A 26297-nucleotide genomic window follows, 5' to 3' on the forward strand; every position below is an offset into this window, starting at 1 on the left:
CTGCATACCTGAAAATCTAATGCTAATACCTGATAATCAAAATAGTGGTTTAACTCCGACATTTTTCAATCTGTGTTAAACAATTCTTTAATTTAAGACGCTTTTTTTTGGTGAACATTACCACTCAATAGCCGAAAAGGGGGTGTGATATGTGTTTTACTGAAAGGAAAAGTTTCCCTCATTGACAGGATGATGTTAAAAGGTTTTTTTTTGTTTTTTTCACTTCAAATATCTCACCAGGGATAAATTTGCTGTTTACCCTCCCTTTAGTCCGAATCTTCCAGCGTTTCTAATGAAGCCAGCCCCAGATAACTGTTGTTATGTTTCTATTTGTCTTTCGTTTTTCCAATGTTCGTTGATTTTTATGTAAGATGGAGCTTTCTTGAATGAAGAAGAATATGGTAACAAAGCTGGCCAACCACCCTTCCAAATGAAATATCCTAAGAAGGGAAAAAAGAAAAGAGACCGCCAGAGGAAGAAGAGATAAGAAGGTGAAAATGAGCTGACTGGCGAGACCAGTCAAGACAGCTGCCAGACCAAGTCTCTTGCTATGCCCTGAAAGAAACAGATTGGGATCCCAGTCAGCTGACTGGCTAGACTGGCCAAGATAACGGTTAGGCTGTACCTCTTGCTTTCAGGAATGCTTTAAGGTAATAGGAAAAAATGTCAAAACAGTCCATATCTAAAACAAGTCCAAATATCTGAAATGTCCAATAGCGGTACTAGGGCCAAAAATAAAAGTGTCGAAATATGAAATAATTTGACTCAGGGGCATCATAAGGATCCTGGAAGCTTTCTATATCAACATCCATTGGGATAATGAAGAAGCTGTGATTTAGAGTTTTTCTAACCTGTGACTGGACTTCGATCATACACGCACTAAGCAACAAATTTCAAAGAAGGCAAGAACACATCAGAATATAACAAAATCAGGCCAGAATCCTCAAGCGCATCTATGTTCAATCTGGGAGGATAATGAAGAAAGAAGTATTCTTAATTACAGCTAATTATGCTGCACATCCTTCTATCACTGTCATCAGTGCATAGAGATATTGACTGGATATAGAGGAGGGCTCTCCTGTAGAGTTGAAGGTGCTTCTCCACTTCGATCTCAACCTCAAGAGCCTATGTTGATTTTAAATTAGACTAAAGTGTCTCTGGAAATATTGAAAGTGAATATTTGATTAAAGAAAAAAATCTGTCGCATGCGAGAACTCCATTACAGGTGATTGTCTATAAACTATTGAAGGCTAGCTAGGGAGCGGCTCGTTCACATGCTGAAAAAGTTTAGCTCCTCGATTCCCAATAGGTGCTAATACATTACGAACATGCTTCTGTAAAGTTTAAAACCAATTGGGTCATTTGGTGAATTTCGTCATTCTGAGAAATGTGCAATCTGAGAGTTTTCGATTGGAAAAGGCATATTCAAATAATTTAGAATTGCGGTGTTGCCAGCTTTACGATTTAAAATTTGTCAGAATGATCCGAATCGCGTTGCAACCTCAAGCGCTGGATTTTTATTTCGTTCAGAATCGGTCATTATGATTCCTCTGTACTCTATACATTTAGGTATCATGAAAATTATACCATTATGGGATGTTCAAAGTATTGACTGCAACAGGGATGAGATTGGGAGAGTATGAAAAAATTCTCAAATTCTACTTTCTGTTGATGGAGTGGATTTAAGAACTTTCTGTCAACCCAAACCGCTCGTTTTTCTCCGACTCATCCCATCAAAAACCCATTAGGGAGTACCCTATTACAACCTACGATTCGAATTTTTGATTTTGCATGGAAATCACACTTCGAAACCTTTCTTTTATCATCAAAGTCGATATTTTGGAGTCTGCAACTCGACAAGGCTGCCACCGGAGGCAAAAAATTCTGTACGGGCATGAACATTTTAGGAACCTCTTTTACCAGGTAAAAACATACTAAAAATTCAGATCGGTCACGGCAAGGATGAGGGAGAAGAGGTTGAATTTGTCACCCCATGCCCAGTTTGCTATTTTACCCCTAAAAGACCACAAAAATGCGATTATTTTTCCGATAGCTCCGATGACCTATTTCGACATTGCCCAAAAACCCGTCAGGGAGTGCCTCTCTACAACCTCCAACTTGAATTTTTGATGCACATTCAAAGTTCTCAAGAAGTCACTTTAGGCGCACCGTGCTGGGGAACAGATGGGTTCGAGAGTTATGGATGATTGAAGCTTCCACATAACGCGCGCCGACCAATTTTTGCGCGTCAAACTATGGTTCCAAACCTGGATTTGGAACAGATTGAATGTTCAAATTGTGCAAAGTAAGTTATTAGGGATTCTTGAGGGTCGGTGAGTTCTGAAATTACAGATACTTTCAAAAAATTCACTTTTTTAAAATTACAGCTCCGTGCAGGCCTATTGAGCGGCCGATCGGCGCTCGGTGGACCTCTACAGTAACACTACGGAGCTGTAATTTTAAAAAGGGAATTTTTTGGAAGTATCTGTAATTTCTGAACTCAGCTACTCTCAAGAATCCCTCAAAATTTATTTTGCACGGTTTGAACATTCGGGGGGGGGGGGGGGGGGGAGCTCGACTTTTTGAAGACTGTGCATACAAAGGCTAAGTCTAGAGAGTGAGGAATATTAAAGAAACGGTGCTCAGCGCCAGGCTTCGTCTCCAATATGCGCGCATTTTTAGTGTGGTTGGGAAGGCTTAGTTGCTTTGCTCGTTTTGGTGGGACCCGTGCATCCACCACGAGAAGAGTGTATTTTCCGAGGAATAAAATTCAACTCAGCCATCGTTTTAGTGTGGCATAATTGATAGTTAACAATTTCTATAAGAAATATTTAGAAACAGTTTTTTTTTTTTTTTTTTTTTTTTTTACTAAATAAAAATGTACTACTGTCCCTTACGGGACGTTAATTACATAGGTGTTAAGTTTAAACTTAGAGCTAATCTACAAACTAATGTTAGATTAGCTCTAAGTTCAAACTTAATACCTATGTGTTTCTTGTGTACACCTATGTCTGTTAATAAAAACAGTTCGTGCAAGAAGTTTCTTCCTTTGACCCTCTGTGTAACAAAAGCCTGCCCAAAAACGTTCTATCAATGACCTAGTGAACGACAAGGAATTTTTCCAAAATTTGTTTGCCTCTCACCCATTGTGCGACGAGCAGTTTCTCCGAAAAATTATCACCCGTGACCCACGATGCGGCACTTTTAAAACTCGCCATTCAAAAACGGCTCCGCCGATTTTGCTTGGTTTTGATATCATCATAGGAATAAGAAAGATCATCCTCCTATTAAAATTTAGATGGAAAATATCTTTAAAAGAAATTGTTTTTCCTCAAAAATTGGAAAAAAGCACACAAGTTAACTTAAAAATGTAATTTTGGGATTTTGACCTTTACAATCGTAAAGTATGCAATTTTAGACGATTTTTCGAAGATTCGAGAAAGATGGTATTTGGTTGGAAAAATTGGAAGGCAGGATCTCTCGTAAGTGAGCATGGTAAATCACTTTGTAAGATTTTGGTTTTTAAGTTTTTCTCAGGAACCATCTATTAAGAAAAAGTGGGTGTTGTTTATTAACCCAATACTTACATGACATGATTGATCTCTCAAGCATCTTTATATTCCTAATAATGGGATTGTGTTTCAAGCTCTTAGCTCTGATTAGGAGTTTGTCTGTTAGGAAGTTAAATTTGTCAAGGACAATATTAAATGCTCAGAATCAAAATTAAAAAAGAAGAAAAAAAACTAGAAAGAAAGAAAGAAAGATAAAAACATGAATAATAGAGGTAAATTCATGCAAACTTCGACGGGAAAAAATTATTCTATGGATAATAGAAGCAATGTGTGGGAAAAGAAGTGTGATACTTTCAAATACATAAGTTTCTGGCTGATTTCAGCGGTAGCGGGAGGTGGGGTTTCTACAGCCAGAGGTATGGTTGATTCAACCACACTTCTGCCGTGCTAAGGAAGAAGGCCGTATGAGCATTCGAGAGTTGGCACATATCCTTCAATAAAAGCTTTATTTTTCAGGAAAGTTGTGAATATTTTTCCTTTACTAGGGGGCTACACCTCTTGGCTGCTACGTGGCCCAACCCCCTGAGAGCGCTCCGCGCCATCAGTGAGCCGCTTCGCGGCCCTATTGTTACCCTCTTATTAATGTTGGTTTTATTTTTTCCCTAAAAAATGACGATATGAGGTATACTTTACTTTAAGAATGAAATAATTGGTTTTTTTTTAATGAATAAAGAGAAAACTTTGAAGTCAAAAGGACGTGTTATGCAATGACTGATTAATGAAACATTGCAGTAAAACAACGAATGATAATAAGCAGCTGGTCATAATTTGAGTAGCCGAGGAGTCAGGAATCGAACCCCAAAACCTCGGAGTGCGCAGGCGCAGTTGACGCCTTTGATGACTCGGCCACTGCCCGTCTTAATCTATGGGCGGTGAATCTTGTGCCCCTAGGCGCTTAGGTGATTTCAAACTCAACATATTTGGGAGGCAACCACCCTTCTGTAATACACTATTGAATAGAGAACAAAAATAGAGGGATACTAGCACAAACCAGAAGTTTCTGGCATTCACCATTTCATAATGGCTGCCAGCCACAGTTTAAAAAATTTCAACTTGATCAGGTTACCATTTGAAAATGGTGATAGAAAGGAAGCACTAAATATCTTTTCTCTAAGTCCACTTTCAAATGATGCATTACTCAAAACAAATTTAAAAAAATTTCATTTGGGGGTAGGGGTCAATTTTAAGGGGCAAAACTTATTTGATACCCAACTGAGTGACACATAAATAAAGAGAAAAATAGACAAAGAATTTCTGGGGCAAACAGGAGGTACCTAAAGACGGTGACTCTATTAAGTTGGAATCTGCACAACTTTGGCTGACCTCCAGTTTGAGACGACGATGCCTAGATAATTTCGGTTTCTACCTAAATTCCTAGGTTTTTAGTATCTATTCGGTTGTGTTAATAATGGGGGTTGCCTTTCGAGGACGTTTACTTACAGTTCATCTAGGCATCCGGGGGTACCGCCCGTAAATTTTCAATACGGCAAAAAGAAGTCTCCATTGACTTAGGAGTACACCTAAAATTTGTATTTCTAGTGGGGTCGCTTAGGGTCAAATATCACCAAAATATTTCAAATTAGGCCACCAGCATGAAACTTGGTGAAAATGTAGTTTAAGGTACCTAATTTGAAAATCCGTCGGGACCCAAGCTGGATCTCCCATGGTTCCCTGTATTTTGGCAGTCATTTTCCAAGATGGCCGCCATAAGCTGATTTCCGTTATTATCTCAATTTTCAGGCGTTCTAACTTATCTATGAACAAGAAAGAGCCGTATGCAAAAACAACTTTTTTCGCCCCCCCCCCCTTAAAACTTATTCAAACTTCGTCTTTCAGTTCCTCATACTGGAGCGCTTCTTTCCCCAAATTTTCCGACCCCCCAAAAAATATTTTAGGGGGGGGAAGGGGGTGGAAGTCAAACCCTGTAAACCTTGATATCTTTCGAACAAAAAAGATATTGCGGCCCGGTTTGGACGAAAAATCGTCTAAAATTGCATACTTTACGATTGAAAAGGTCAAAATCCCAAAATTACATTTATAAGTCAACGTATGTGCTTTTTTCCAGTTTTGGAGGAAGAACAATTTCTTTTAAACAGTCTAAACTAAAAGATCACATCTTTGTATTTAAACCGAAACCAGTTTTTCAAATCGATCGTCTTTTTCCGCATCCAACGAGTGGTCATGGAAGCTGGGGAACCGAATGGTTCCGGAGTTATGAGCGACTGAAGTTTCCGCTCAACGCGCGTCGACCGATCTTCGCGCGCCAAAATATGGTTCCAAAGCCGGATTTGGGTGTTAATGAATCAGATTTTATGTCCAAACCGTGCAAAATACATTTTTAGGTATACGTAAGGGTCGCTGAGTTCAAAAATTACAGATACTTCCAAAAATTCACTTTTTTTCGCAGCGCTACTTCTGAGGCTCACTGAGCGGCCGGTCCGTCGGCACTTTTTGGAAGTATCTGTAATTTTTAAACTCAGCGACCCTCACGTAAACCTAAAAATGTATTTTGCACGGTTGAGACATAAAATCTGATTCATTAACACCCAAGTCCGGCTTTGGAATCATATTTTGGCGCGCGAAAATCGGTCGACGCGCGTTGAGCGGAAACTTCAATCGCTCATAACTCCGGAACCGTTCAGTTCCCCAGCTTTCATGACCACTCGTTGGATGCGGAAAAAGACGATCGATTTGAAAAACTGGTTTTAGTTCAAATACAAAAATGTGATCTTTTAGTTTTAGACCGTGGGCCAGCAAGGGGTAACCCTCCCCCCCCCCCCCCGTGGGAATTTTGAAGGTGGTGATTTTCTTGAAGCTCTCGACTAGTAGAATAAGATTTTTCTTGTTTACGCGAATTTTATCGTGGTAGGGGGGGGGGGAGTAGGCCCCCCCTAAACCCCCAAAAATTGCTCAGAATTCCGACTTTTCCGCGAATTTCCCCATTTTTCTCGAAAAGGCTTGATTTTAGGGCAAAACTCCACATAACCATTCTGAAAGCTCGTGAAATTTTGGTCTAGACAAGTTTTGTTTGACTTTGACCAGGACCCGCGGTTCCCCAAAATGGGGGGGGCTTAAAATGTCAAAATATCTCAAATTTCCGCGAAAATGACCGTTTCGCCGCGATTTCTCGCCAATAACTCGAAGAAGGTTGGTATCATCGTAAAATTGTTTACCCCTAAAATAATAGAGCATTAATTTTTCATTCGAGGGCCGGCCTGACCCCTCGTGGGGGGGAGGGCCCCCCCCCCCAGCAGTACCCACCCTATAAAAACCGTCAAGATTGGCCGCTTCCTTGAAGTAGCGTTATGCGCAAAAATGGGCGGCAAAATGAAAACAAGTAGCGTTTGTTCTGAGAGAACATAAATGTGGATTCTTGTAGGGGGTGACAGGGGGGAGGGAGGTACATCCTCCTCCCTCCCCCTCCCCCTCCCCCCAAAAATAATCACGGAAAACGTTAATTAACGCGAAAATTCCACTTTATAAGACGACTTTCAGGGCTTGTCACTGACACGCTTACACTAACATAATTTAACGAGGGGGGAGGGGAGAGGGTTTACCCTTCCTCTTCCACCCCCTCCCCCAAAAAAATAATCACGAAAAAATGTAAATAAACGCGAAAATTCCATACTCTAAAAGGCGACTTTCAGGGCGTGTCATTGTCACGCTCACACTAATATAATTTAATGAGGGGAGGGGGGGGTGTTAGACATCTTAGCCTCCCCAGCCAACATTACAAAAGGGTGGGGGAGGGTTAATTTATAAACGTTACTTACTTAATAATTGGAGGGACGGGGAAACCTAGCTGCAGTAGGAGAATTTTAAGATTTGAAGGGATACGTAATTAAATCAGAGAACGTCGAGATACTATTTTATTTTTTGCAAATGACTGAAACTGAAGGGAGTTTATTCATAATTGACGGAAATGTACATTCTTAAGCTTATGTCAACATTTTTGAAACGTTTGGACTATAGGCTCAAAGTGTATTGGATCCTTTGCCAAAGTAATGAATCATTCATTTGGTCACAGATAGAAACTGCAGTGATAAATTTATCAAAAACATTCAGCGATTATGGGGGGGATTAAGGGATACTTTTTCACGAAAGGACCCCCAACCAAAATATCCCGTAGTTTGAAAAGTAATTTAGGCAAGTGTAAAAACAAGAACCAACTTATCGATCTATTCTTAACTGAATGGAACCGAAAGAAATACGCCGAATATACTCACTGGAAAAAGTATATATTAAGCATGGAGGAGGGTCTACCCAGTTTACTTCCGCTGACGGAGTGAAAGTTGACTTCATCTTGCAAACTCAATAAAAATCAAACCAATAAGAAGCAAACACTCAAATAATTTTGCTTTTTTCCGAGTCGAACTATCTTGATAACTATTCGACAATCAGAGTTTACTGCAGTATCTGTCTGTGACCAAATGAATGATTGCATACATTGGCAAACGATCCAATACACTTTGAGCCTATAGTCCAAACGTTTCAAAAATGTTGACATAAGCTTAAGAATGTACATTTCCGTCAATTATGAATAAACTCCCTTCAGTTTCAGTCATTTGCAAAAAATAAAATAGTATCTCGACGTTCTCTGATTTAATTACGTATCCCTTCAAATCTTAAAATTCTCCTACTGCAGCTAGGTTTCCCCGTCCCTCCAATTATTAAGTAAGTAACGTTTATAAATTAACCCTCCCCCACCCTTTTGTAATGTTGGCTGGGGAGGCTGAGATGTCTAACACCCCCCCTCCCCACATTAAATTATATTAGTGTGAGCGTGACAATGACACGCCCTGGAAGTCGCCTTTTAGAGTATGGAATTTTCGCGTTTATTTACATTTTTTCGTGATTATTTTTTTGGGGGAGGGGGTGGAAGAGGAAGGGTAAACCCTCTCCCCTCCCCCCCTCGTTAAATTATGTTAGTGTAAGCGTGTCAGTGACAAGCCCTGAAAGTCGTCTTATAAAGTGGAATTTTCGCGTTAATTAACGTTTTCCGTGATTATTTTTGGGGGGAGGGGGAGGGGGAGGGAGGAGGATGTACCTCCCTCCCCCCTGTCACCCCCTACAAGAATCCACATTTATGTTCTCTCAGAACAAACGCTACTTGTTTTCATTTTGCCGCCCATTTTTGCGCATAACGCTACTTCAAGGAAGCGGCCAATCTTGACGGTTTTTATAGGGTGGGTACTGCTGGGGGGGGGGGCCCTCCCCCCCACGAGGGGTCAGGCCGGCCCTCGAATGAAAAATTAATGCTCTATTATTTTAGGGGTAAACAATTTTACGATGATACCAACCTTCTTCGAGTTATTGGCGAGAAATCGCGGCGAAACGGTCATTTTCGCGGAAATTTGAGATATTTTGACATTTTAAGCCCCCCCCATTTTGGGGAACCGCGGGTCCTGGTCAAAGTCAAACAAAACTTGTCTAGACCAAAATTTCACGAGCTTTCAGAATGGTTATGTGGAGTTTTGCCCTAAAATCAAGCCTTTTCGAGAAAAATGGGGAAATTCGCGGAAAAGTCGGAATTCTGAGCAATTTTTGGGGGTTTAGGGGGGGCCTACTCCCCCCCCCCCCTACCACGATAAAATTCGCGTAAACAAGAAAAATCTTATTCTACTAGTCGAGAGCTTCAAGAAAATCACCACCTTCAAAATTCCCACGGGGGGGGGGGGGGAGGGTTACCCCTTGCTGGCCCACGGTCTAAAACTAAAAGATCACATTTTTGTATTTGAACTAAAACCAGTTTTTCAAATCGATCGTCTTTTTCCGCATCCAACGAGTGGTCATGAAAGCTGGGGAACTGAACGGTTCCGGAGTTATGAGCGATTGAAGTTTCCGCTCAACGCGCGTCGACCGATTTTCGCGCGCCAAAATATGATTCCAAAGCCGGACTTGGGTGTTAATGAATCAGATTTTATGTCTCAACCGTGCAAAATACATTTTTAGGTTTACGTGAGGGTCGCTGAGTTTAAAAATTACAGATACTTCCAAAAAGTGCCGACGGACCGGCCGCTCAGTGAGCCTCAGAAGTAGCGCTGCGAAAAAAAGTGAATTTTTGGAAGTATCTGTAATTTTTGAACTCAGCGACCCTTACGTATACCTAAAAATGTATTTTGCACGGTTTGGACATAAAATCTGATTCATTAACACCCAAATCCGGCTTTGGAACCATATTTTGGCGCGCGAAGATCGGTCGACGCGCGTTGAGCGGAAACTTCAGTCGCTCATAACTCCGGAACCATTCGGTTCCCCAGCTTCCATGACCACTCGTTGGATGCGGAAAAAGACGATCGATTTGAAAAACTGGTTTCGGTTTAAATACAAAGATGTGATCTTTTAGTTTAGACTGTTTAAAAGAAATTGTTCTTCCTCCAAAACTGGAAAAAAGCACATACGTTGACTTATAAATGTAATTTTGGGATTTTGACCTTTTCAATCGTAAAGTATGCAATTTTAGACGATTTTTCGTCCAAACCGGGCCGCAATATCTTTTTTGTTCGAAAGATATCAAGGTTTACAGGGTTTGACTTCCACCCCCTTCCCCCCCCTAAAATATTTTTTGGGGGGTCGGAAAATTTGGGGAAAGAAGCGCTCCAGTATGAGGAACTGAAAGACGAAGTTTGAATAAGTTTTAAGGGGGGGGGGGGGCGAAAAAAGTTGTTTTTGCATACGGCTCTTTCTTGTTCATAGATAAGTTAGAACGCCTGAAAATTGAGATAATAACGGAAATCAGCTTATGGCGGCCATCTTGGAAAATGACTGCCAAAATACAGGGAACCATGGGAGATCCAGCTTGGGTCCCGACGGATTTTCAAATTAGGTACCTTAAACTACATTTTCACCAAGTTTCATGCTGGTGGCCTAATTTGAAATATTTTGGTGATATTTGACCCTAAGCGACCCCACTAGAAATACAAATTTTAGGTGTACTCCTAAGTCAATGGAGACTTCTTTTTGCCGTATTGAAAATTTACGGGCGGTACCCCCGGATGCCTAGATGAACTGTAAGTAAACGTCCTCGAAAGGCAACCCCCATTATTAACACAACCGAATAGATACTAAAAACCTAGGAATTTAGGTAGAAACCGAAATTATCTAGGCATCGTCGTCTCAAACTGGAGGTCAGCCAAAGTTGTGCAGATTCCAACTTAATAGAGTCACCGTCTTTAGGTACCTCCTGTTTGCCCCAGAAATTCTTTGTCTATTTTTCTCTTTATTTATGTGTCACTCAGTTGGGTATCAAATAAGTTTTGCCCCTTAAAATTGACCCCTACCCCCAAATGAAATTTTTTTAAATTTGTTTTGAGTAATGCATCATTTGAAAGTGGACTTAGAGAAAAGATATTTAGTGCTTCCTTTCTATCACCATTTTCAAATGGTAACCTGATCAAGTTGAAATTTTTTAAACTGTGGCTGGCAGCCATTATGAAATGGTGAATGCCAGAAACTTCTGGTTTGTGCTAGTATCCCTCTATTTTTGTTCTCTATTCAATAGTGTATTACAGAAGAGTGGTTGCCTCCCAAATATGTTGAGTTTGAAATCACCTAAGCGCCTAGGGGCTCCGCCTCAAAATTTTTGCTATGCCATCAAGTAGCCTCCATTCCACCTAGGAATATCCCTGAAGTTCCGTCTTTTCAGGTGTGACTGTTCAATAGTTAGCAGGGGGAAGGTGGACTTTTGAAGAACTTTCATATATCTTTCTTTTTGCCTATCTACTCATTTTTTTCTTGCACAATTATATTTAATTATTTTTGTTTTGCCTTTGCTTTTCAATTACCCAATTTGCCATCTAATTGTGATCCTGCCAATCTACTCCTTTCTTGTTGTAGTATTTTAGATGTAGAGCTGACATTTATTCAAAGACTTATGAACTTTGTGTATCAATTGCTCCGAAGTGGAGACCTCACAATGGCAAAAGCTCTACGAGTTAAAATTCTAGAAAAGCATGCAGCTAAAGCAGCCCAGCAAATCACAACAACTTATGATCAGCCTATTCAGAGTATATACACCAGGTAAAATAATTTAGATTAGTAGTTTCTTGCAAGCAAAGCTGTTTCCCTGTCTTTCAAAGAATTTTTATGATGTATTAGTAAATAAAATGTACATACATTTAATATGTATATGTACATGTACATATGTATATGTATAATGAATGTACTATTCAGCAAAAGATCAGTGCAAGCCTCTGTTTCCTACACCTATTTCAGCAATATCTTTCACTGATGGACCATGGACATACATCCGTAAGCTTTATTTGACAAAAAATTGACATGCTTACGTGATTTAGAATGTCACCATCTGGACTTGACATTGTAGGTGTTTATCCTTTGAATTAAAAAAGTATTTGCCACGTTTGGCTTGTTGATGACACCGTTGAAGGGTTTCTCATATCATGTTGATCACCATATCACTATTTGAACCCTCCCCCCTTTTTTTCTACAAAAATAACTGCATTTTATCTACAAAGTAATTAGTTTTTATGGAAGCCAGTTTCTAGCCCTCATAATGAGCTCATGATCAGTTTGAAGAAATGAATTGTCTTAAAAGTGCGACAAGTTAGCAGTAAGCGCTGAGCAACTTTGTGATCGCACAAACGGTTAGTAAAAAAGCAAGTGGAGGAATTATGCTAATTTTGTCGGGGTTATACATAAAAAATACATATTTTTTTTTTTAAAAAAATACCTATTCTTTCTCTTTTTGTACTTCAAAAATACATAAAATGTGCATAATTTTTTTTTAAGTGCCAGTAGACACCCTGGTTAAAGTCTGGTACCAAGGCCTTTTATTTTTTCTTGGAGCAGATCAGGTGTTTTATCGGAGGCAGGTTGCTAGCCTCACCTCCAAGCCCTTCTCTATATCCTGGGCTCGGGACCAGCAGCACTACCTGGAATACATCACAAAAGAAGTGCACGACAATTTAATCCTTCTTTTTATGCTAAATGCGATGCAATACTCTGCCAAAACTCATCCAGCATGTAAACTGAACTTTAGTTCTGAACGTTTTTTGTGCTACATGAGCGGAAGTGCGACTATATACAAAAAAATCTTAGGGTGTGACAGGGGATAAACATGACTTTTCTGCCTCATTTTTTCTGCTATCACTGGACTATTTTCTTCTGAATGAAGGAAATGTGGATGATCATCTCGGGAGGATATTTTGTTTCATACAAGAATAAACATAAGCAAGTGCTACTTTTTTTTTGGTAGAAATAAAAAAAAAAAAAAACATTTCTAGGCAACAGGGATAATAAAGTGAACAGAGAACTTCCCTAAAGTATTTCTTTTAATTGCCCAGGCCATGGACTTTATTAGATTTTAAATCTGATCAAATCGCAGAACAAATGACTTTGTTGGATGCTAAGCTCTTTATGAAAATAGAAATTCCAGAAGCACTAATTTGGGCACAGGAACAAAATGAAGAAAGGAGTCCAAACCTGACACGATTTACAGAGCATTTTAACAAAATGTCATATTGGTGAGTAATTGTTCCCTCACGCTCTATGGATTTGATTTCTCCCATATTTTTCGTGGAGAAATCAGTCTTTTATAATAACTTGACTTGATGAGTAACCAATTTTGAATTTTAGTCTCTTTTTTTGTCCATACTCAGCTTCATTTATCGTTTCCAAATTTTCTTCTTCTTTTGGAAATCCTTTGCCAAAAGCCAAAATGATTTTCTTTTTATTGTAAATATTTGAAGTCTCCTCCATTTGCACGGTACCTAATGTGATACCAAAACATGTGAATCTTTTCTCCATGAATTAGTCCATAACAAAACGTAGCTTTTAAGAAATTGAGTTCGCGTCCCCGTGAATTTCGGTAAGATCTTGGCTCTCAGAACTCCTACTCTGTGCCCTGCAACACATTCACGTAAGATATTTTGAATTGGCAATGTATGCATTGGCTTATGATGCACTTTTTGAATGCAATCGAAATTATTTAACATGAGCAAAGAAAATTCTTACAGGAAATCCTTTCCCTAAGATAGCAGTTATTTCAGTAATGTGAACACTAGTGATGGCGATTTTTTGACTGAGAATCGATTCTCCTGGATCGATCTGAATCGTATAGGGAGAATCGATCCGATTCAAAGATCGGGTCAAAAGAATCGATCTTTCAAAAGATCGATCCAACGATCCGATCTTTCCCGCCGATCTGAAATTTCAAAATGAGCCAATAATACATGCTTAAATTTGTCATGTGACGATTCTGAATCGATTCAAGATCGTCACGTGACGATCTTTTAGTGCATCGTGGATCGAGTTTGTAAACAAACGAATAATGGATAAATATAAAGAATTTGTCTGATAACAGTAGATCACAGAATAGTAATCAGTGTGTGGAGATTTTTGATTGAAATCGATCGTATCTAGTACTTTCATTTTTCTCCGATGGAACCATGATATGACGATCCGATCCGATCCGATCCGATCGATCTTCCCGATCCGATCCACACGAATCGTCACGTGACAAAAGATCGATCCCTTGCCGATCCGTTCCGTCCGATCTTTTGTGACTAGGCAAAAAGAGCTGAAAAGAATCGGAGAAGATCGGGACGCAAAGAAAGGCAATCGAGCAGTATTATGTGCGATAACCTCTCAGGAAATATGTTTGTATAGAATCTTCTTCATTTTCAATCAAGTCGTTAAGTTCCGGGAGAAAATATACTCAAAAGTTAGGAATATTAGGAACCGATTCTTTCGATCCAATTCCAGGTGAAATGAATCGATCCACGCAAAAAATCGTCGTGAAAGAATCGATTCGATCTTCTCGATCTTTTGGTCTCGGAGAATCGATCTTTTGGAAGATCGATCCAAGAATCGCCATCACTAGTGAACACTCTAATTTTTATGAACCTAAGTCCTCCGGGTGTTCAACAGTTGTAATAACAATATTAGATAATGGCAGCTGAAAACTCTGTGACACGGAACCTAATAGGAGATGATGATTGAAAGTATCGCAAGTTTTTATGAGGTCTGTTCGATTAAAAACCGTATTTTGGTTATAACTAGTCCACCGTGCGTCCAAATTGAGTTTTCTGGGACTTTTTTAAAAGCTGATAATATATTGAAAAACACAACGTTCACAGAATTAAATCACAGTGGATATGGGATTTAACGACTTTGAAGGGACCGGCCTTATTCGGTCGTTATAGCCGATAGTCGTTATAACCGATAGTGGAATGGTTACGCATGTATGTACCTTATGTTAAAGAACAAGGCTGTGCTGTAGGTGGGATTCCAGGGCCCGGTGAATTCTGCTGCTGATTCATTATCTCTTCAGTAACACCTTCGTTTATTAGCTTTATCTAATTTTATTTGAATTGAATTTTTATTTCATTCATTTTTTTTTTGTTTCTTTTTTCTAGGACTAATTTTAATTAAAACTCTTTGTTTGAATTTGTAAATACAATGTATGTTATAATATTGAGATTACATGCCCTACACACTATATTATTTTTATTTGAACTGAATATTTATTTCATTCATTTTTTTTATTTTATTTTTTTATTCTAGGACTAATTTTAATTGAAACACTTTGTTTGAATTTGTAAATACAATGTTTACTTTGAACAAGAAACGAAAGCGTAAACATTCCACTCTTGCTTATCCTTTTTCGGGCGCGCAATAATCTGAAAGACATTCCAATGAAATCTCACTGCACCTCCCTCAGGTTGTTATAACCGATCACCACATCTCTTGGGACGCGAAAACTCTGTCGCTATGACCGATGTATCGATATATGCGATGTCAGTATAACCGATACACAAATACATTGAATGAATGGAATTTCAGCCGGGACCGACCAGTTTACGTCGTTATGCCCAATATGTCGTTATAACCGATGTCGTTATATCCGATATCCACTGCATTTCAATCAGTGATTGTATTTAGTGATTAGTGTATTTGGCAATGGGTTGAAAACAAGTAAGTCAGTTGTGTTTTGTGATTATCATCATTAGCTCACTTTTAGAGCAGAGGTGCAACATTACATTTTTTCAACTATTATTATTATAACAATGTATCACGTAGAGCACGTAAAATGTTTGCAGATTAAGGCCTGAATTTTGGGCTTAGAGTTCCTGGTTTTTGCATCCCTTTGTCAATGCATCGAATCATAGGGAGTTTTGTCACTTGAAACGCATTAATGTCCTGCTCTATCCTTCGTATTCATTCGACCTTGCGACTGCGGTCTTTTTTCTATTTCAAGATTTAAATCAGTGATAAAAGGTCGTCGATTTTAGCCAGTGGCAGAAAGTCAGGAAAATATTTCTCCGGGATCTGCGCGCAGTCAAACCGGAGGAGTTTCAGTCGTGTGTTGCCAAATTGAAACGGCGCGGAGTTGGCAGAAATGCATCCAGGTCGGAGGTTACTATTATGGAGGAGATAGGCCAAGGTGCCAGAGTTTTAGGTAATTACTTTGTGACCAAGTGTAATCAACATTTTCTTTGTAAAATATTTTTTAAAAAAATGTTGGCGAACTCAAATGTTATCTCTCTTTGAAGAAGTATATAGATATCGCAGAATACTCCAGACTTGCTTGTATTTAACATGTCACCAAAAAGTGCACAAATAGAACTAATATAATTTTGTGAATGTAGTGTTCTTCAGTATGTTATCACATTTTAAGAAAGTTCAAGAAGACCTAATCTGGACGCGCATTGGACTAGTTATTAGCAACATCTGTTCTCCAATCCAACAGACCTCGTAAATATCAGAAGTTGTTCAAACTACCACTTTTAACATGTGTTCCTTATCATCCTATGGTTGCTGCTGTTTTTCAGGAAATTTTTTTGTTAGTTAAGCGTAGTTTAGTATCGTAGTTAGGATCGTGTCCGTGGGCTTCATTACAAACTGAATGTACTTCACAAATTGATCCGGCTAACAGCACCAATTCAATGTTGAATCATGATTAAATCACGAAACGTTACTACCTCTCTCAGAGAGGACTGACTCTGGTCTGCGGTATTGATGCACCTCCTTCCTCGAGTTACTCCTGAAGCACCTTTCTCTGTGCTGAGGATTACTTAATGAAAAACCCACCCTGGGGTGCAAACCGAGCCCATTGGGTCTCCCGGCACCAACGCGCTTAAGCTGGTGGCGTACTATGGAGCCTCATATCATATCAGGCGTCCTCCCAGAGTAAATATAGGCTTACCCGGAAAGAGGTTACGGACGGACTCTTATGAATCAACTTGTGGGAAAAATTATCGATACAAGCAATTTTGTAACAAGTAAAACCTGGAACTACAAAGGAATAGCTGACAGAACCGACGATGATGCAGAATAATCAACCAAGATCGCCGGGATAACACGGAAAAGAACGCTGAAACAAATGCCACAGGTCCCAAGCCCATCACCAAGTAGCCCTGCTGATAACAGCTCAAGCACTCAGACTAGGTAAGCAAAAGAGCGAGTGAAGTGGACCACCGAAGAATATAAGGAAATAACATGGTGCCATCCTCATATGACAGAGACCACAAGAAGCTCCAATATAAACGCCAGCTATGACTTCTAGAAAAAGAGGAACCCGACCACAGGCCATCCGCATATGGATGCAAATAAGCTCGCCACATAAAGACGATTCATGGAAAACCAGCAAAAACTAAGTGAGACACAAACTGCAGAAATCAAAGCTGATGTATCCGTCAATCTAGCAACCCAGTCTGAACCCTACTGCAAGCATGATATGAGAGACACCGAGAACATCTCTAGCAACCAAAACTTCTCTACCACTTGGAATAATGCAGCCAACCATATTCAGAGTTCAGTGGATTGAAGATTAATACAAAGAAGTCATGAAGCCACTGGTTTATCAAGGAAAGCACAGACATCCACAACATTAAAACCTTAGAGACAACAACCTCACAATGTTCATGCCACCACAAAAGTACTACCCGACCAACATAGAATTGGAAGCACACCAGGTGTCACCAAAAACGATGAGCATCGCCTGTCAAGACGAAACGATTCAACTATCGTAAGAAAAGCAGAACCAATGCCAGACATATCTGAAACAAACTCAGCTCTAAAAAGGAGTATACAGCCAAGAACACAAACTACAGAACCAGTACAAGACGTAACTCCTCAAGAACAGAATGCAGTGAACACACCAAAAAGAACGACGATTAAATGAAGGTTGAGAAGCGCGTGCCAAGAAGTTCTCAAAATAAGTCTGGAAGAAAGACAGCCGATGAAGAAAATCAACGGGGCAAAAAAAAAGAAAGACATCATCATGCAAACCAACAATGATAAGTACAAGGTATACTTGAGAGCGAAGAAAATCTAGATATGTGGAAAATCAATCGCTTACTCTACCTGCAGCACTTACAATCATTGATGAGACGAACGGCCAAAATGAAACTAAAACAAATAAGAAAGAAAGTAAACCCTTGCGGCAAAAGAGAATCAAGTTCAAAATCCAAGATCTGAGGAGGAACCTTTCAGTGCTGGCCAATTTCAGAATAACGAGTAAGGGAAAAGAATAAAAGACAACTCATAAAGTCCAATCAATCCTGGACAAATATACCATTGAAGAAGAAGAAAGCAGTATAGACAATTTGATGGAGCAACTAAAGCAACACATTCCTGTCTTTACCCTAACTATAAAAAGATACCAGAAAAGTTCAAACCAGTTCTTTCACAACAGAAGTTTCGAAACCAACTGCAAAGGCTTCCTCTGGAACATCAAAGGTGGCTTCTCCGACATCAGTGAAACCCCATAGTAGGAAGAGGTGCAAGAGTTTTAAAGAGTTTTGGAAAGGAATGTACAAAGTTCCCACTCAGCGAAATGGACAGATCTCGATGAAAATTAACTGATAACTACCATTAAAATCCCCGCAAACTGGAGAGCGCCTGGTTCAGACAAGAGATAAAGCTTCTGGTTCAAAAAAATCCCGAGAATTCGTAAGTATCTAACAGCAACAGTTGAGTACAATAAATTACTGAGCGTGAAGGAGCTCTTAGTATGGCTAGCCGAAAGGATTACATACCTGAAAGCAAAAAATAGAGGGACTGCAAATCCCATAAACTATATGCCCCTAACTTGCCTTAACATAATGTATAAAATCTACGCAGCCATAATGGTTAAACCTACAAATATCTAGGAAGTGCAAACCTGATCGCAATAGAGCTGAAAGGATGCCGAAAAGGAGCTAAAGGCTGCCTAGACCATCTTTTAATATCCAAAATCATCATTGAGGACTGCAGAAAGAACAAGAGGAACCTATCGATGGCATGGCTGGATTACCATATAGCCCTCAACAGCATGCCCCACAGCTGGATCATCGGTGCACTGGAACTTGTGGGAGTGCACCCATAGAGTACAAAGTGCACTCAAGTAAAGTAAACGCCTGTTAGAAAGTGATGGAGCATTGGTCAACCGACATCCAACTAAAAGGAAAAACGGATGCAATCATCACTTCCGAAGTCAAAATCAGATAATAGTCCAGTACCAATAGATCTAAAAAGGGGGGTATGAATGCAAGAAAGAGGTTAGAAGAGGTTAAAGCTGATTCTTATGTATTTTTGGTCGCTGAATCCGAATTTGATGCTTCCCACCAAATCCGCCTTGTTCGTTACCCGGAAAAGCCGGAAAACTGCCGAAAATCACGTTTTTACGCGCTTTTCCGGGAATAAATAGCTTACTATTCGTCGGAGCGTAAAATTAGTTATTAGCAAAGTTGTAGCCGAGTAAATTGCCGACAATATTGAAACGGACAAGTTTTCGCTAGGACTTAAATTTAAGCCACCAGAGCCCGCGAAAGTTCGAAATGGGCCAAAAATCACGCTTTCTCGCGCTTTTCCGGCCATAACTCCCTCAATTGACTTTAAATCGAAAAAGTCAAGAGAAATGAAGTTTTAGGTAATCAAATTTTAAACAAATTTCGATGTAAAATTTTTCGGTATGATTCTCTTATCGGCCTCTAGAGCGCGCCGAAGTGCAAAAAACCCCTAGAGGTAGGCAATTTCGTCGATTTTCTGCTCAAATGCGATGATATAAGCAGCATATACAGGGTGTTCGAAAAGTCCCCTCCCCCCCCCTCTAACTTTTGACCTAATTGAGGTAGAGATTTGAAACTTGGAGGGTGTTCTTAGATCAAAGGGAGCTACTTTTTGACCCCCTCAAAATTTTGTGGGCCCCCCCTTGGGGGGGGGGGGGTTACGGACCCTAACTTTTTTTTTCAAATGGGAAGATCCCCTTTGTGATACCTCGTTCGAAAGAGCATAAAAAAAAAAAAATTTTCGCGCAAACCCGAAGTCATTATCTCAAACCGTTCCAAAATGGCGGCCGGTCAAAGTTCAAAATGGCCGAAAATTGGCACCTCTGCTATTTGCGCATGGATTTGCTTGAAACTCGGTATTTGGGGGTATTTTGGCACGAGAAAAACGAATTTGACGTTAGATTTTTAAAAAAAAACCCTAATTTTTCAAAATGGCCGCCGGTTTAGGCTCGAAATTTTGACAAACTAGATTTTTTGCCGATGGATTCACCTGAAATTCGGTATCAGGGGGTATTTTGACCCGAGAAGAACGGATTCGACGTTAGATTTTTAAACAAACCCTCATTTTTCAAAATGGCCGCCGATTAAAGTTCAAAATTGTCAACAATTGGCAACCTCGACTTTTTGCCGATGGATTCCTGTTAAATTTCAAGCTTCAGCTTCAGGATTCTCAGCTTATCGTTTTCCTCCCACCCAGATACCCCCAAACATCGAGTTTCAGGCGAATCCATCGGCAAAAAGTCGAGGTTGCCAATTGTTGACAATTTTGAACTTTAATCGGCGGCCATTTTGAAAAATGAGGGTTTGTTTAAAAATCTAACGTCGAATCCGTTCTTCTCGGGTCAAAATACCCCCTGATACCGAATTTCAGGTGAATCCATGCGCAAATAGCAGAGGTGCCAATTTTCGGCCATTTTGAACTTTGACCGGCCGCCATTTTGGAACGGTTTGAGATAATGACTTCGGGTTTGCGCGAAAATTTTTCTTTTTTTATGCTCTTTCGAACGAGGTATCACAAAGGGGATCTTCCCATTTGAAAAAAAAAGTTAGGGTCCGTAACCCCCCCCCCCCCCAAGGGGGGGCCCCCAAAATTTTGAGGGGGTCAAAAAGTAGCTCCCTTTGATCTAAGAACACCCTCCAAGTTTCAAATCTCTACCTCAATTAGGTCAAAAGTTAGAGGGGGGGGAGGGGACTTTTCGAACACCCTGTATGGAAAAATATTGGCGTATCATGACAGAAATGTATATTCGATTCGCGTATCTCGTTTATTACTTGTTATAGAGCTTTTATTCCGCTCGCGACTTTGACGAATGAATCTGTAGCATTGCATGAAGAATGAAATCTGTGTACACAAGGTCGCAATTTCTTCGATTTTCTAGGTGAATGCGATGATATTAGCTAATAATGAGTCAGTTAAATCATTTTTTTTTTATTGTGTCATTCGAAAGTAGTAAGTGGCCGAAGCTTACAGTTTTTTTCCTAAATTTTTTTGATGACTGCAAACGGGAGAAAAGTTTGTTTGAAAGTGCAAAAAATTAGGGAGGCCTGGAACGGCGTTTGAACTTCGCTCTCGTAGGTTTCGCATGTACAAGTCACGATCAATATGGCAGCGGAATGCGTAGTGGAAGAATGCACGGCGGCGTCGCGTTGGCGGGTATGTTTTTGTTGGTCAATTGGAGGTTATGTCGGTTACTTTGTTTGAGATTCATATCCATTGTTCTTAATTCTCTAAGCTTTTCAATGAGAATGCGATACAGATGTATGTAGGATATGAAACATTCACACAGAACTTACTTAACCTCAAACGAGAGATTGTGATGTCAACATCGACAGCGTGGCGGTAGTAAGCAGGTCGGCTTCGGCGCCGCCATCTTCCCGTCTATGACGCGGAGATGCGAAGATTCACGGCGGTCGGTTCAAACACGTTTTCGTGGACCCCTAAGAAGAAAGCGTTATATCCCCGCGGAGACAATTTTTCGTGAAATTTTAACATGCGCATCGTTCTTCTCGCACCGAAAACTGTAAGATTCGACTATTTGCAGGCAAATCCCTCCCAAGCTTAACTGACTCATTCACTGAGTTAATACGCTGTAAATTCAAAATCGACATATATTTGCAAAACAGATAATTTGAGGAATTATTTTTCCTAAAATAGAGCTCCTAAACTCACCCCCCCCCCTCACCTTACTGCAAGCGCTACAGCTGCACATATACATAATATTGAATCTAGAGAACTTTCTTTCTTTTTAATTCGAAAGAATAATTCCAGGGTTAGAAAAGAACAGTGGATTTGATGTCCATTCCGGATATTTGAAACCACATACATTATTACAGGTATTAGGTCACACGTGAGAATCATATTTCAGCGAAATATTAAGCCTTGATCTGAAAAACATTCATAAACATCCTTCCCTCATCCTTTTTGAGAAATTTTTGACAACGGTTAATCGAAACGACGCAGATATTCCTAGTGACTCAAGCGTGTCAATGAGTCGCAGAGAAACCATTTTTTTAAAAAATAAATGAAGAAATCCCAAGTTCAATGGAAGATATAAACGATTTCGGCCGTGCCGCCGTTATGATGCAATGAGCGAAACATATACATTTTTTCCTCCAAGACTCTTCACCTCCTTTTTTGTGTTTCACAATGACAGTTTCCAAAAATGTTAAAAAGCCTGCAGGGGACAATCGATTGGGCATTCCCCAGGAAATTACTGATGGGAGGATATTTTTGCGTTTTGTAGATTTTGGACCGAATGTCTTCGGAAATTAAGGTGGCATACCGGCTTCAATTACAATTCGCTTTAGTTCCTTGTGTTCATCGCTACTCTTATTCGGGTAAAATGTGTCCGGAAGGGCTTGAAAACCAATATTTCTGAAATAAACTATAGAAGACTCTCCCCGAGATATTCATATAATAATGTCACTTCCATAATTTGTCATCAACTCATGTTTAACAGTTCTTAAATCAGGTTTATATTCTCCCTTAATTTTGTCTATTAAGTCTGTCAGCATGAATTGACACTCATTTGAGTGTAAAGCCAAATAAGAAAAAATCTGTCGCATGGCCTCGGAAATAAGCTCTTCATGCGGCCCGTGCTTACGTGAAGTCTCCGATTTAGTCACAGGAGAAGACAATTTTGTAAACTTTAAATTACAGTTTGAATGATACCTGGCTTCCTCTGCAACTAAATCCTCCACCTTGCGTAATCTTTACACAGCAGCTTAGCACCAAGGATTCGATTTATGCATAGCACACAATAACCGATCCCGCATATTTAAGGCAGTTACATTAATCACAATTACACGTCCAAGCAATTGAAGTTTATTGTTTTTTAGCTGTACATCAGCAGGAATCCTATCACCACAAAAGAGGCAACATCACTTATAGTCAAATTCTGGCTCATCGGAGCGCATTTGTCTCAGCTTGATAGAACGTTCCTAAATTTTTAGCATCCACTTTAAATGAGCAGCGATTGATTTTTCATTCACATATTCTTTTTGACATTTACATTGGTCTGTCACTGTAGCGAGGGAGGCAATGGCTCGTGTTTTTCAACTTTTTTTTAAATTCCTGCTCTCCTGAATGAGGGTAAACCTTTCTCTCCTACCAACACTGTTCTGACCGTTTTAAGTGCTTTCTCAGAATTGAGATACAAACTCATCACGGATTATCGATATGGCCTGTGAATTAACGAAAAATTCTGACATAAAAATGATTGAAGTTAGTGGAAAACTTAAGGAACTATTGAATTCACACGTGCACTTAAGCTTGAGATGAAGTATGTTGAAAAACGGAGATTCGACATAAGACTGAAAAGTAGGAGCCGATCAGTCTCAGATTCCCAGTGCCACATTTTTTGACGTAATACCCTCAAACATGCGAATCAGTGGAGGCTGGCCGAAATATCTGGGTAAGATGTTAGATTTTGCATGATGTACAGTGAAAGTTTTCACCCTTCCTAGCCCTCCTCCTCCCCCGACCATGCTGCCTTTTCACTTTTCACTCATCGCGTCCGCCACAACCTGTTAAAACATGCCCGCTCCTCTACCTGCGATTGTATTGCAGCACTCCACAAGTTTAAAGAGGGCTTTCCCGGCATTATATAAGTGACCACAGTTGTTTCGGCCTGGCCAATGAGCTCTGGTCAAAACTGAGGATGATATGTATACCTCTAGGCTCCAAGTTGGACAAGAGCAAAAAATTCGACGTACGCTGATTTTATTTGCGACCTTGTGTACACAGATTTCATTCTTCATGCAATGCTACAGATTCATTCGTCAAAGTTGCGAGTGGAATAAAAGCTCTATGACAAGTAATAAACGAGATACGCGAATCAAATATACATTTCTGTCATGATACGCCAATATTTTTCCATATATGCTGCTTATATCATCGCATTTGAGCAGAAAATCGACGAAATTGCCTACCTCTAGGGGTTTTTTGCACTTCGGCGCGCTCTAGAGGCCGATAAGAGAATCATACCGAAAAATTTTACATCGAAATTTGTTTAAAATTTGATTACCTAAAACTTCATTTCTCTTGACTTTTTCGATTTAAAGTCAATTGAGGGAGTTATGGCCGGAAAAGCGCGAGAAAGCGTGATTTTTGGCCCATTTCGAACTTTCGCGGGCTCTGGTGGCTTAAATTTAAGTCCTAGCGAAAACTTGTCCGTTTCAATATTGTCGGCAATTTACTCGGCTACAACTTTGCTAATAACTAATTTTACGCTCCGACGAATAGTAAGCTATTTATTCCCGGAAAAGCGCGTAAAAACGTGATTTTCGGCAGTTTTCCGGCTTTTCCGGGTAACGCACAAGGCGGATTGGGTGGGAAGCATCAAATTCGGATTCAGCGACCAAAAATACATAAGAATCAGCTTTAACCTCTTCTGACCTCTTTCTTGCATTCATAAACTCCTATTGGTACTGGACTGTAAGGAATCTATCAAGGGGACGCATTCTCCCCCCCCCCCCCCTTGTATTGGGGTTAATACCCCTCTTAGTACGACTGAGCAATATGAGCAATGGATCATGGGATGGAAAATGGATTGAGTCAGGCCACAAAAAACTGACGCACCTTCTTTATATGGATGATATGAAACTGTGAAGCAGCAGAAATAGGAAACAGCAATAACAACTTGAGACGGTGGAAGACTTTAGTGACGACATAGATATGAAATTTGACCTAGAAAAGTGTGCCAAGGTAACCTTCAAAAAAGAGAAATATATCCACGGAGAAAACATGGAAATAGACACTAATACCAGCATTCGACAGTTAGACCCAGGCAAAACACACAAATATCTAGGAATGGAAGAAAATATAGGTATCCAGCATAGGATAATGAAAGAAAAAGTGAAAAGAGAAGATATACAACGTGTATGAACAGGACTAAGGACAGAGTTAACGGAAAAAACATAATAACTGCAGTAGTAGCGCCAGCTGTACCTGTTCTACAGTGCAAATTTGCGATCCTGCATTAGAAAATGAAAGAAATAAAATTGTTAGACTTGAAAACGAGATAACACTTAACGATGCACAAAATGCACCATCCATCCGCAGATGTCGACAGGCTATACGTTAGCAGAAAATTAGGAGGCCGAGGACTTAGAAAAATAGAATCAACGAACAAATCTTGAATCATCAACGCGAACAGGGTTCGTGCAGCCTTGAAAAGTACTTAAATATCCTTGAATTTTCTTTCTCACTTTCATGTACGTGAAAATACTTGGTTCTTGAGGAAATACGTGAAAGTAATTGAAAGTCCTTGATTTATGAGATTTAGGCTTGAATTATAGGAAATAATCATGGGTGAAACAAAGAAACTATTTTGTTTTAAACAAGCTTATGCATTCATTCATTCATTTATTTATTTTACGCATTTATTTTCAGTAACTTCAATCCATGTGCATTTGTCATTTACTTGAAATTTGCGCATTTATTTTCCGTAACTTTAATCCAGAAACACTTGTTTGAGCTTCTCGTTACGGAAGCTCCGACTTCGCTATGATGCAGTCCAGAAAAGTAAAAATATGGAGGGAAGAAAAATCTTTATTTTTTTTAGCAAATGTCCAAGAGTATCCTCTAAAAACTTTCTTTAAACGACAACGAAGTCGTTGAAAGTCCTTAAATTTTCAGTTGGTAGTCCCTGAAAAACGCATGGAAAGTTCTTGAGTCTTAGTTTGATACGGCTGCATGAACCCTGACGAATTACTGCCTCCAAGAAAAAGAGAACGAAGGCCCTTTTTTCAAGGCCGTGTATGCCGTCAATCTTACTCTTAATAGAGACTCTATTGCAGAAAACGCAACAGAAGAAATTGAGCTCGGCAAAAACTTTGAATGAGCTCCTAAAATCAGCAGAAAGGAAGAAATCAGAAAGGAAATCGTAGGAGGCATAAAAATAAATGGAGAGGAAATATAATGCATGGACAGTACCCACTGATCTTAGAAAATAATTCTTGTCAGAGTTATCCGTCAACCATGTGGCTCAGTAAAAGTGCACCAAAAGGAGAAACAGCAGAGCCGGATCACAGTGGCCACAAGATCAAGTGTTAAACACAAGGTAGAGAAAGGAAGATCCACATTAGACATGTGAACAGTAAATGCAGAATCTTCCATCAGTTTGAAGGAGCCATTGAGCACACCACATCAGGTTGCCCCATTCTAGCAAAAAGGACTATTTTGAGAAACACAACAGCGTATGCAACCAACTTC

The 26297-nt window shown here is 39.7% G+C and overlaps 1 protein-coding gene across 8 annotated transcripts in view; it reads left to right on the forward strand.

Annotated features, from left to right (window-relative positions):
- C3G (C3G guanyl-nucleotide exchange factor) overlaps positions 1-26297 on the forward strand; it is a 358778-nt gene that overhangs the window by 239952 nt on the left and 92529 nt on the right. For 7 of the 8 annotated variants that reach the window (XM_072297152.1, XM_072297149.1, XM_072297148.1 and 4 more), the window contains 2 exons: positions 11409-11591; positions 12875-13054. In XM_072297152.1, the coding sequence (XP_072153253.1) occupies positions 11409-11591; positions 12875-13054 (363 nt within the window). The remainder of the gene's footprint in view (positions 1-11408; positions 11592-12874; positions 13055-26297) is intronic. The other variant, XM_072297154.1, reaches the window with a different exon arrangement.

Source organism: Bemisia tabaci, chromosome 2 (assembly GCF_918797505.1).
Source record: "Bemisia tabaci chromosome 2, PGI_BMITA_v3".
Taxonomy (NCBI): domain Eukaryota; kingdom Metazoa; phylum Arthropoda; class Insecta; order Hemiptera; family Aleyrodidae; genus Bemisia; species Bemisia tabaci.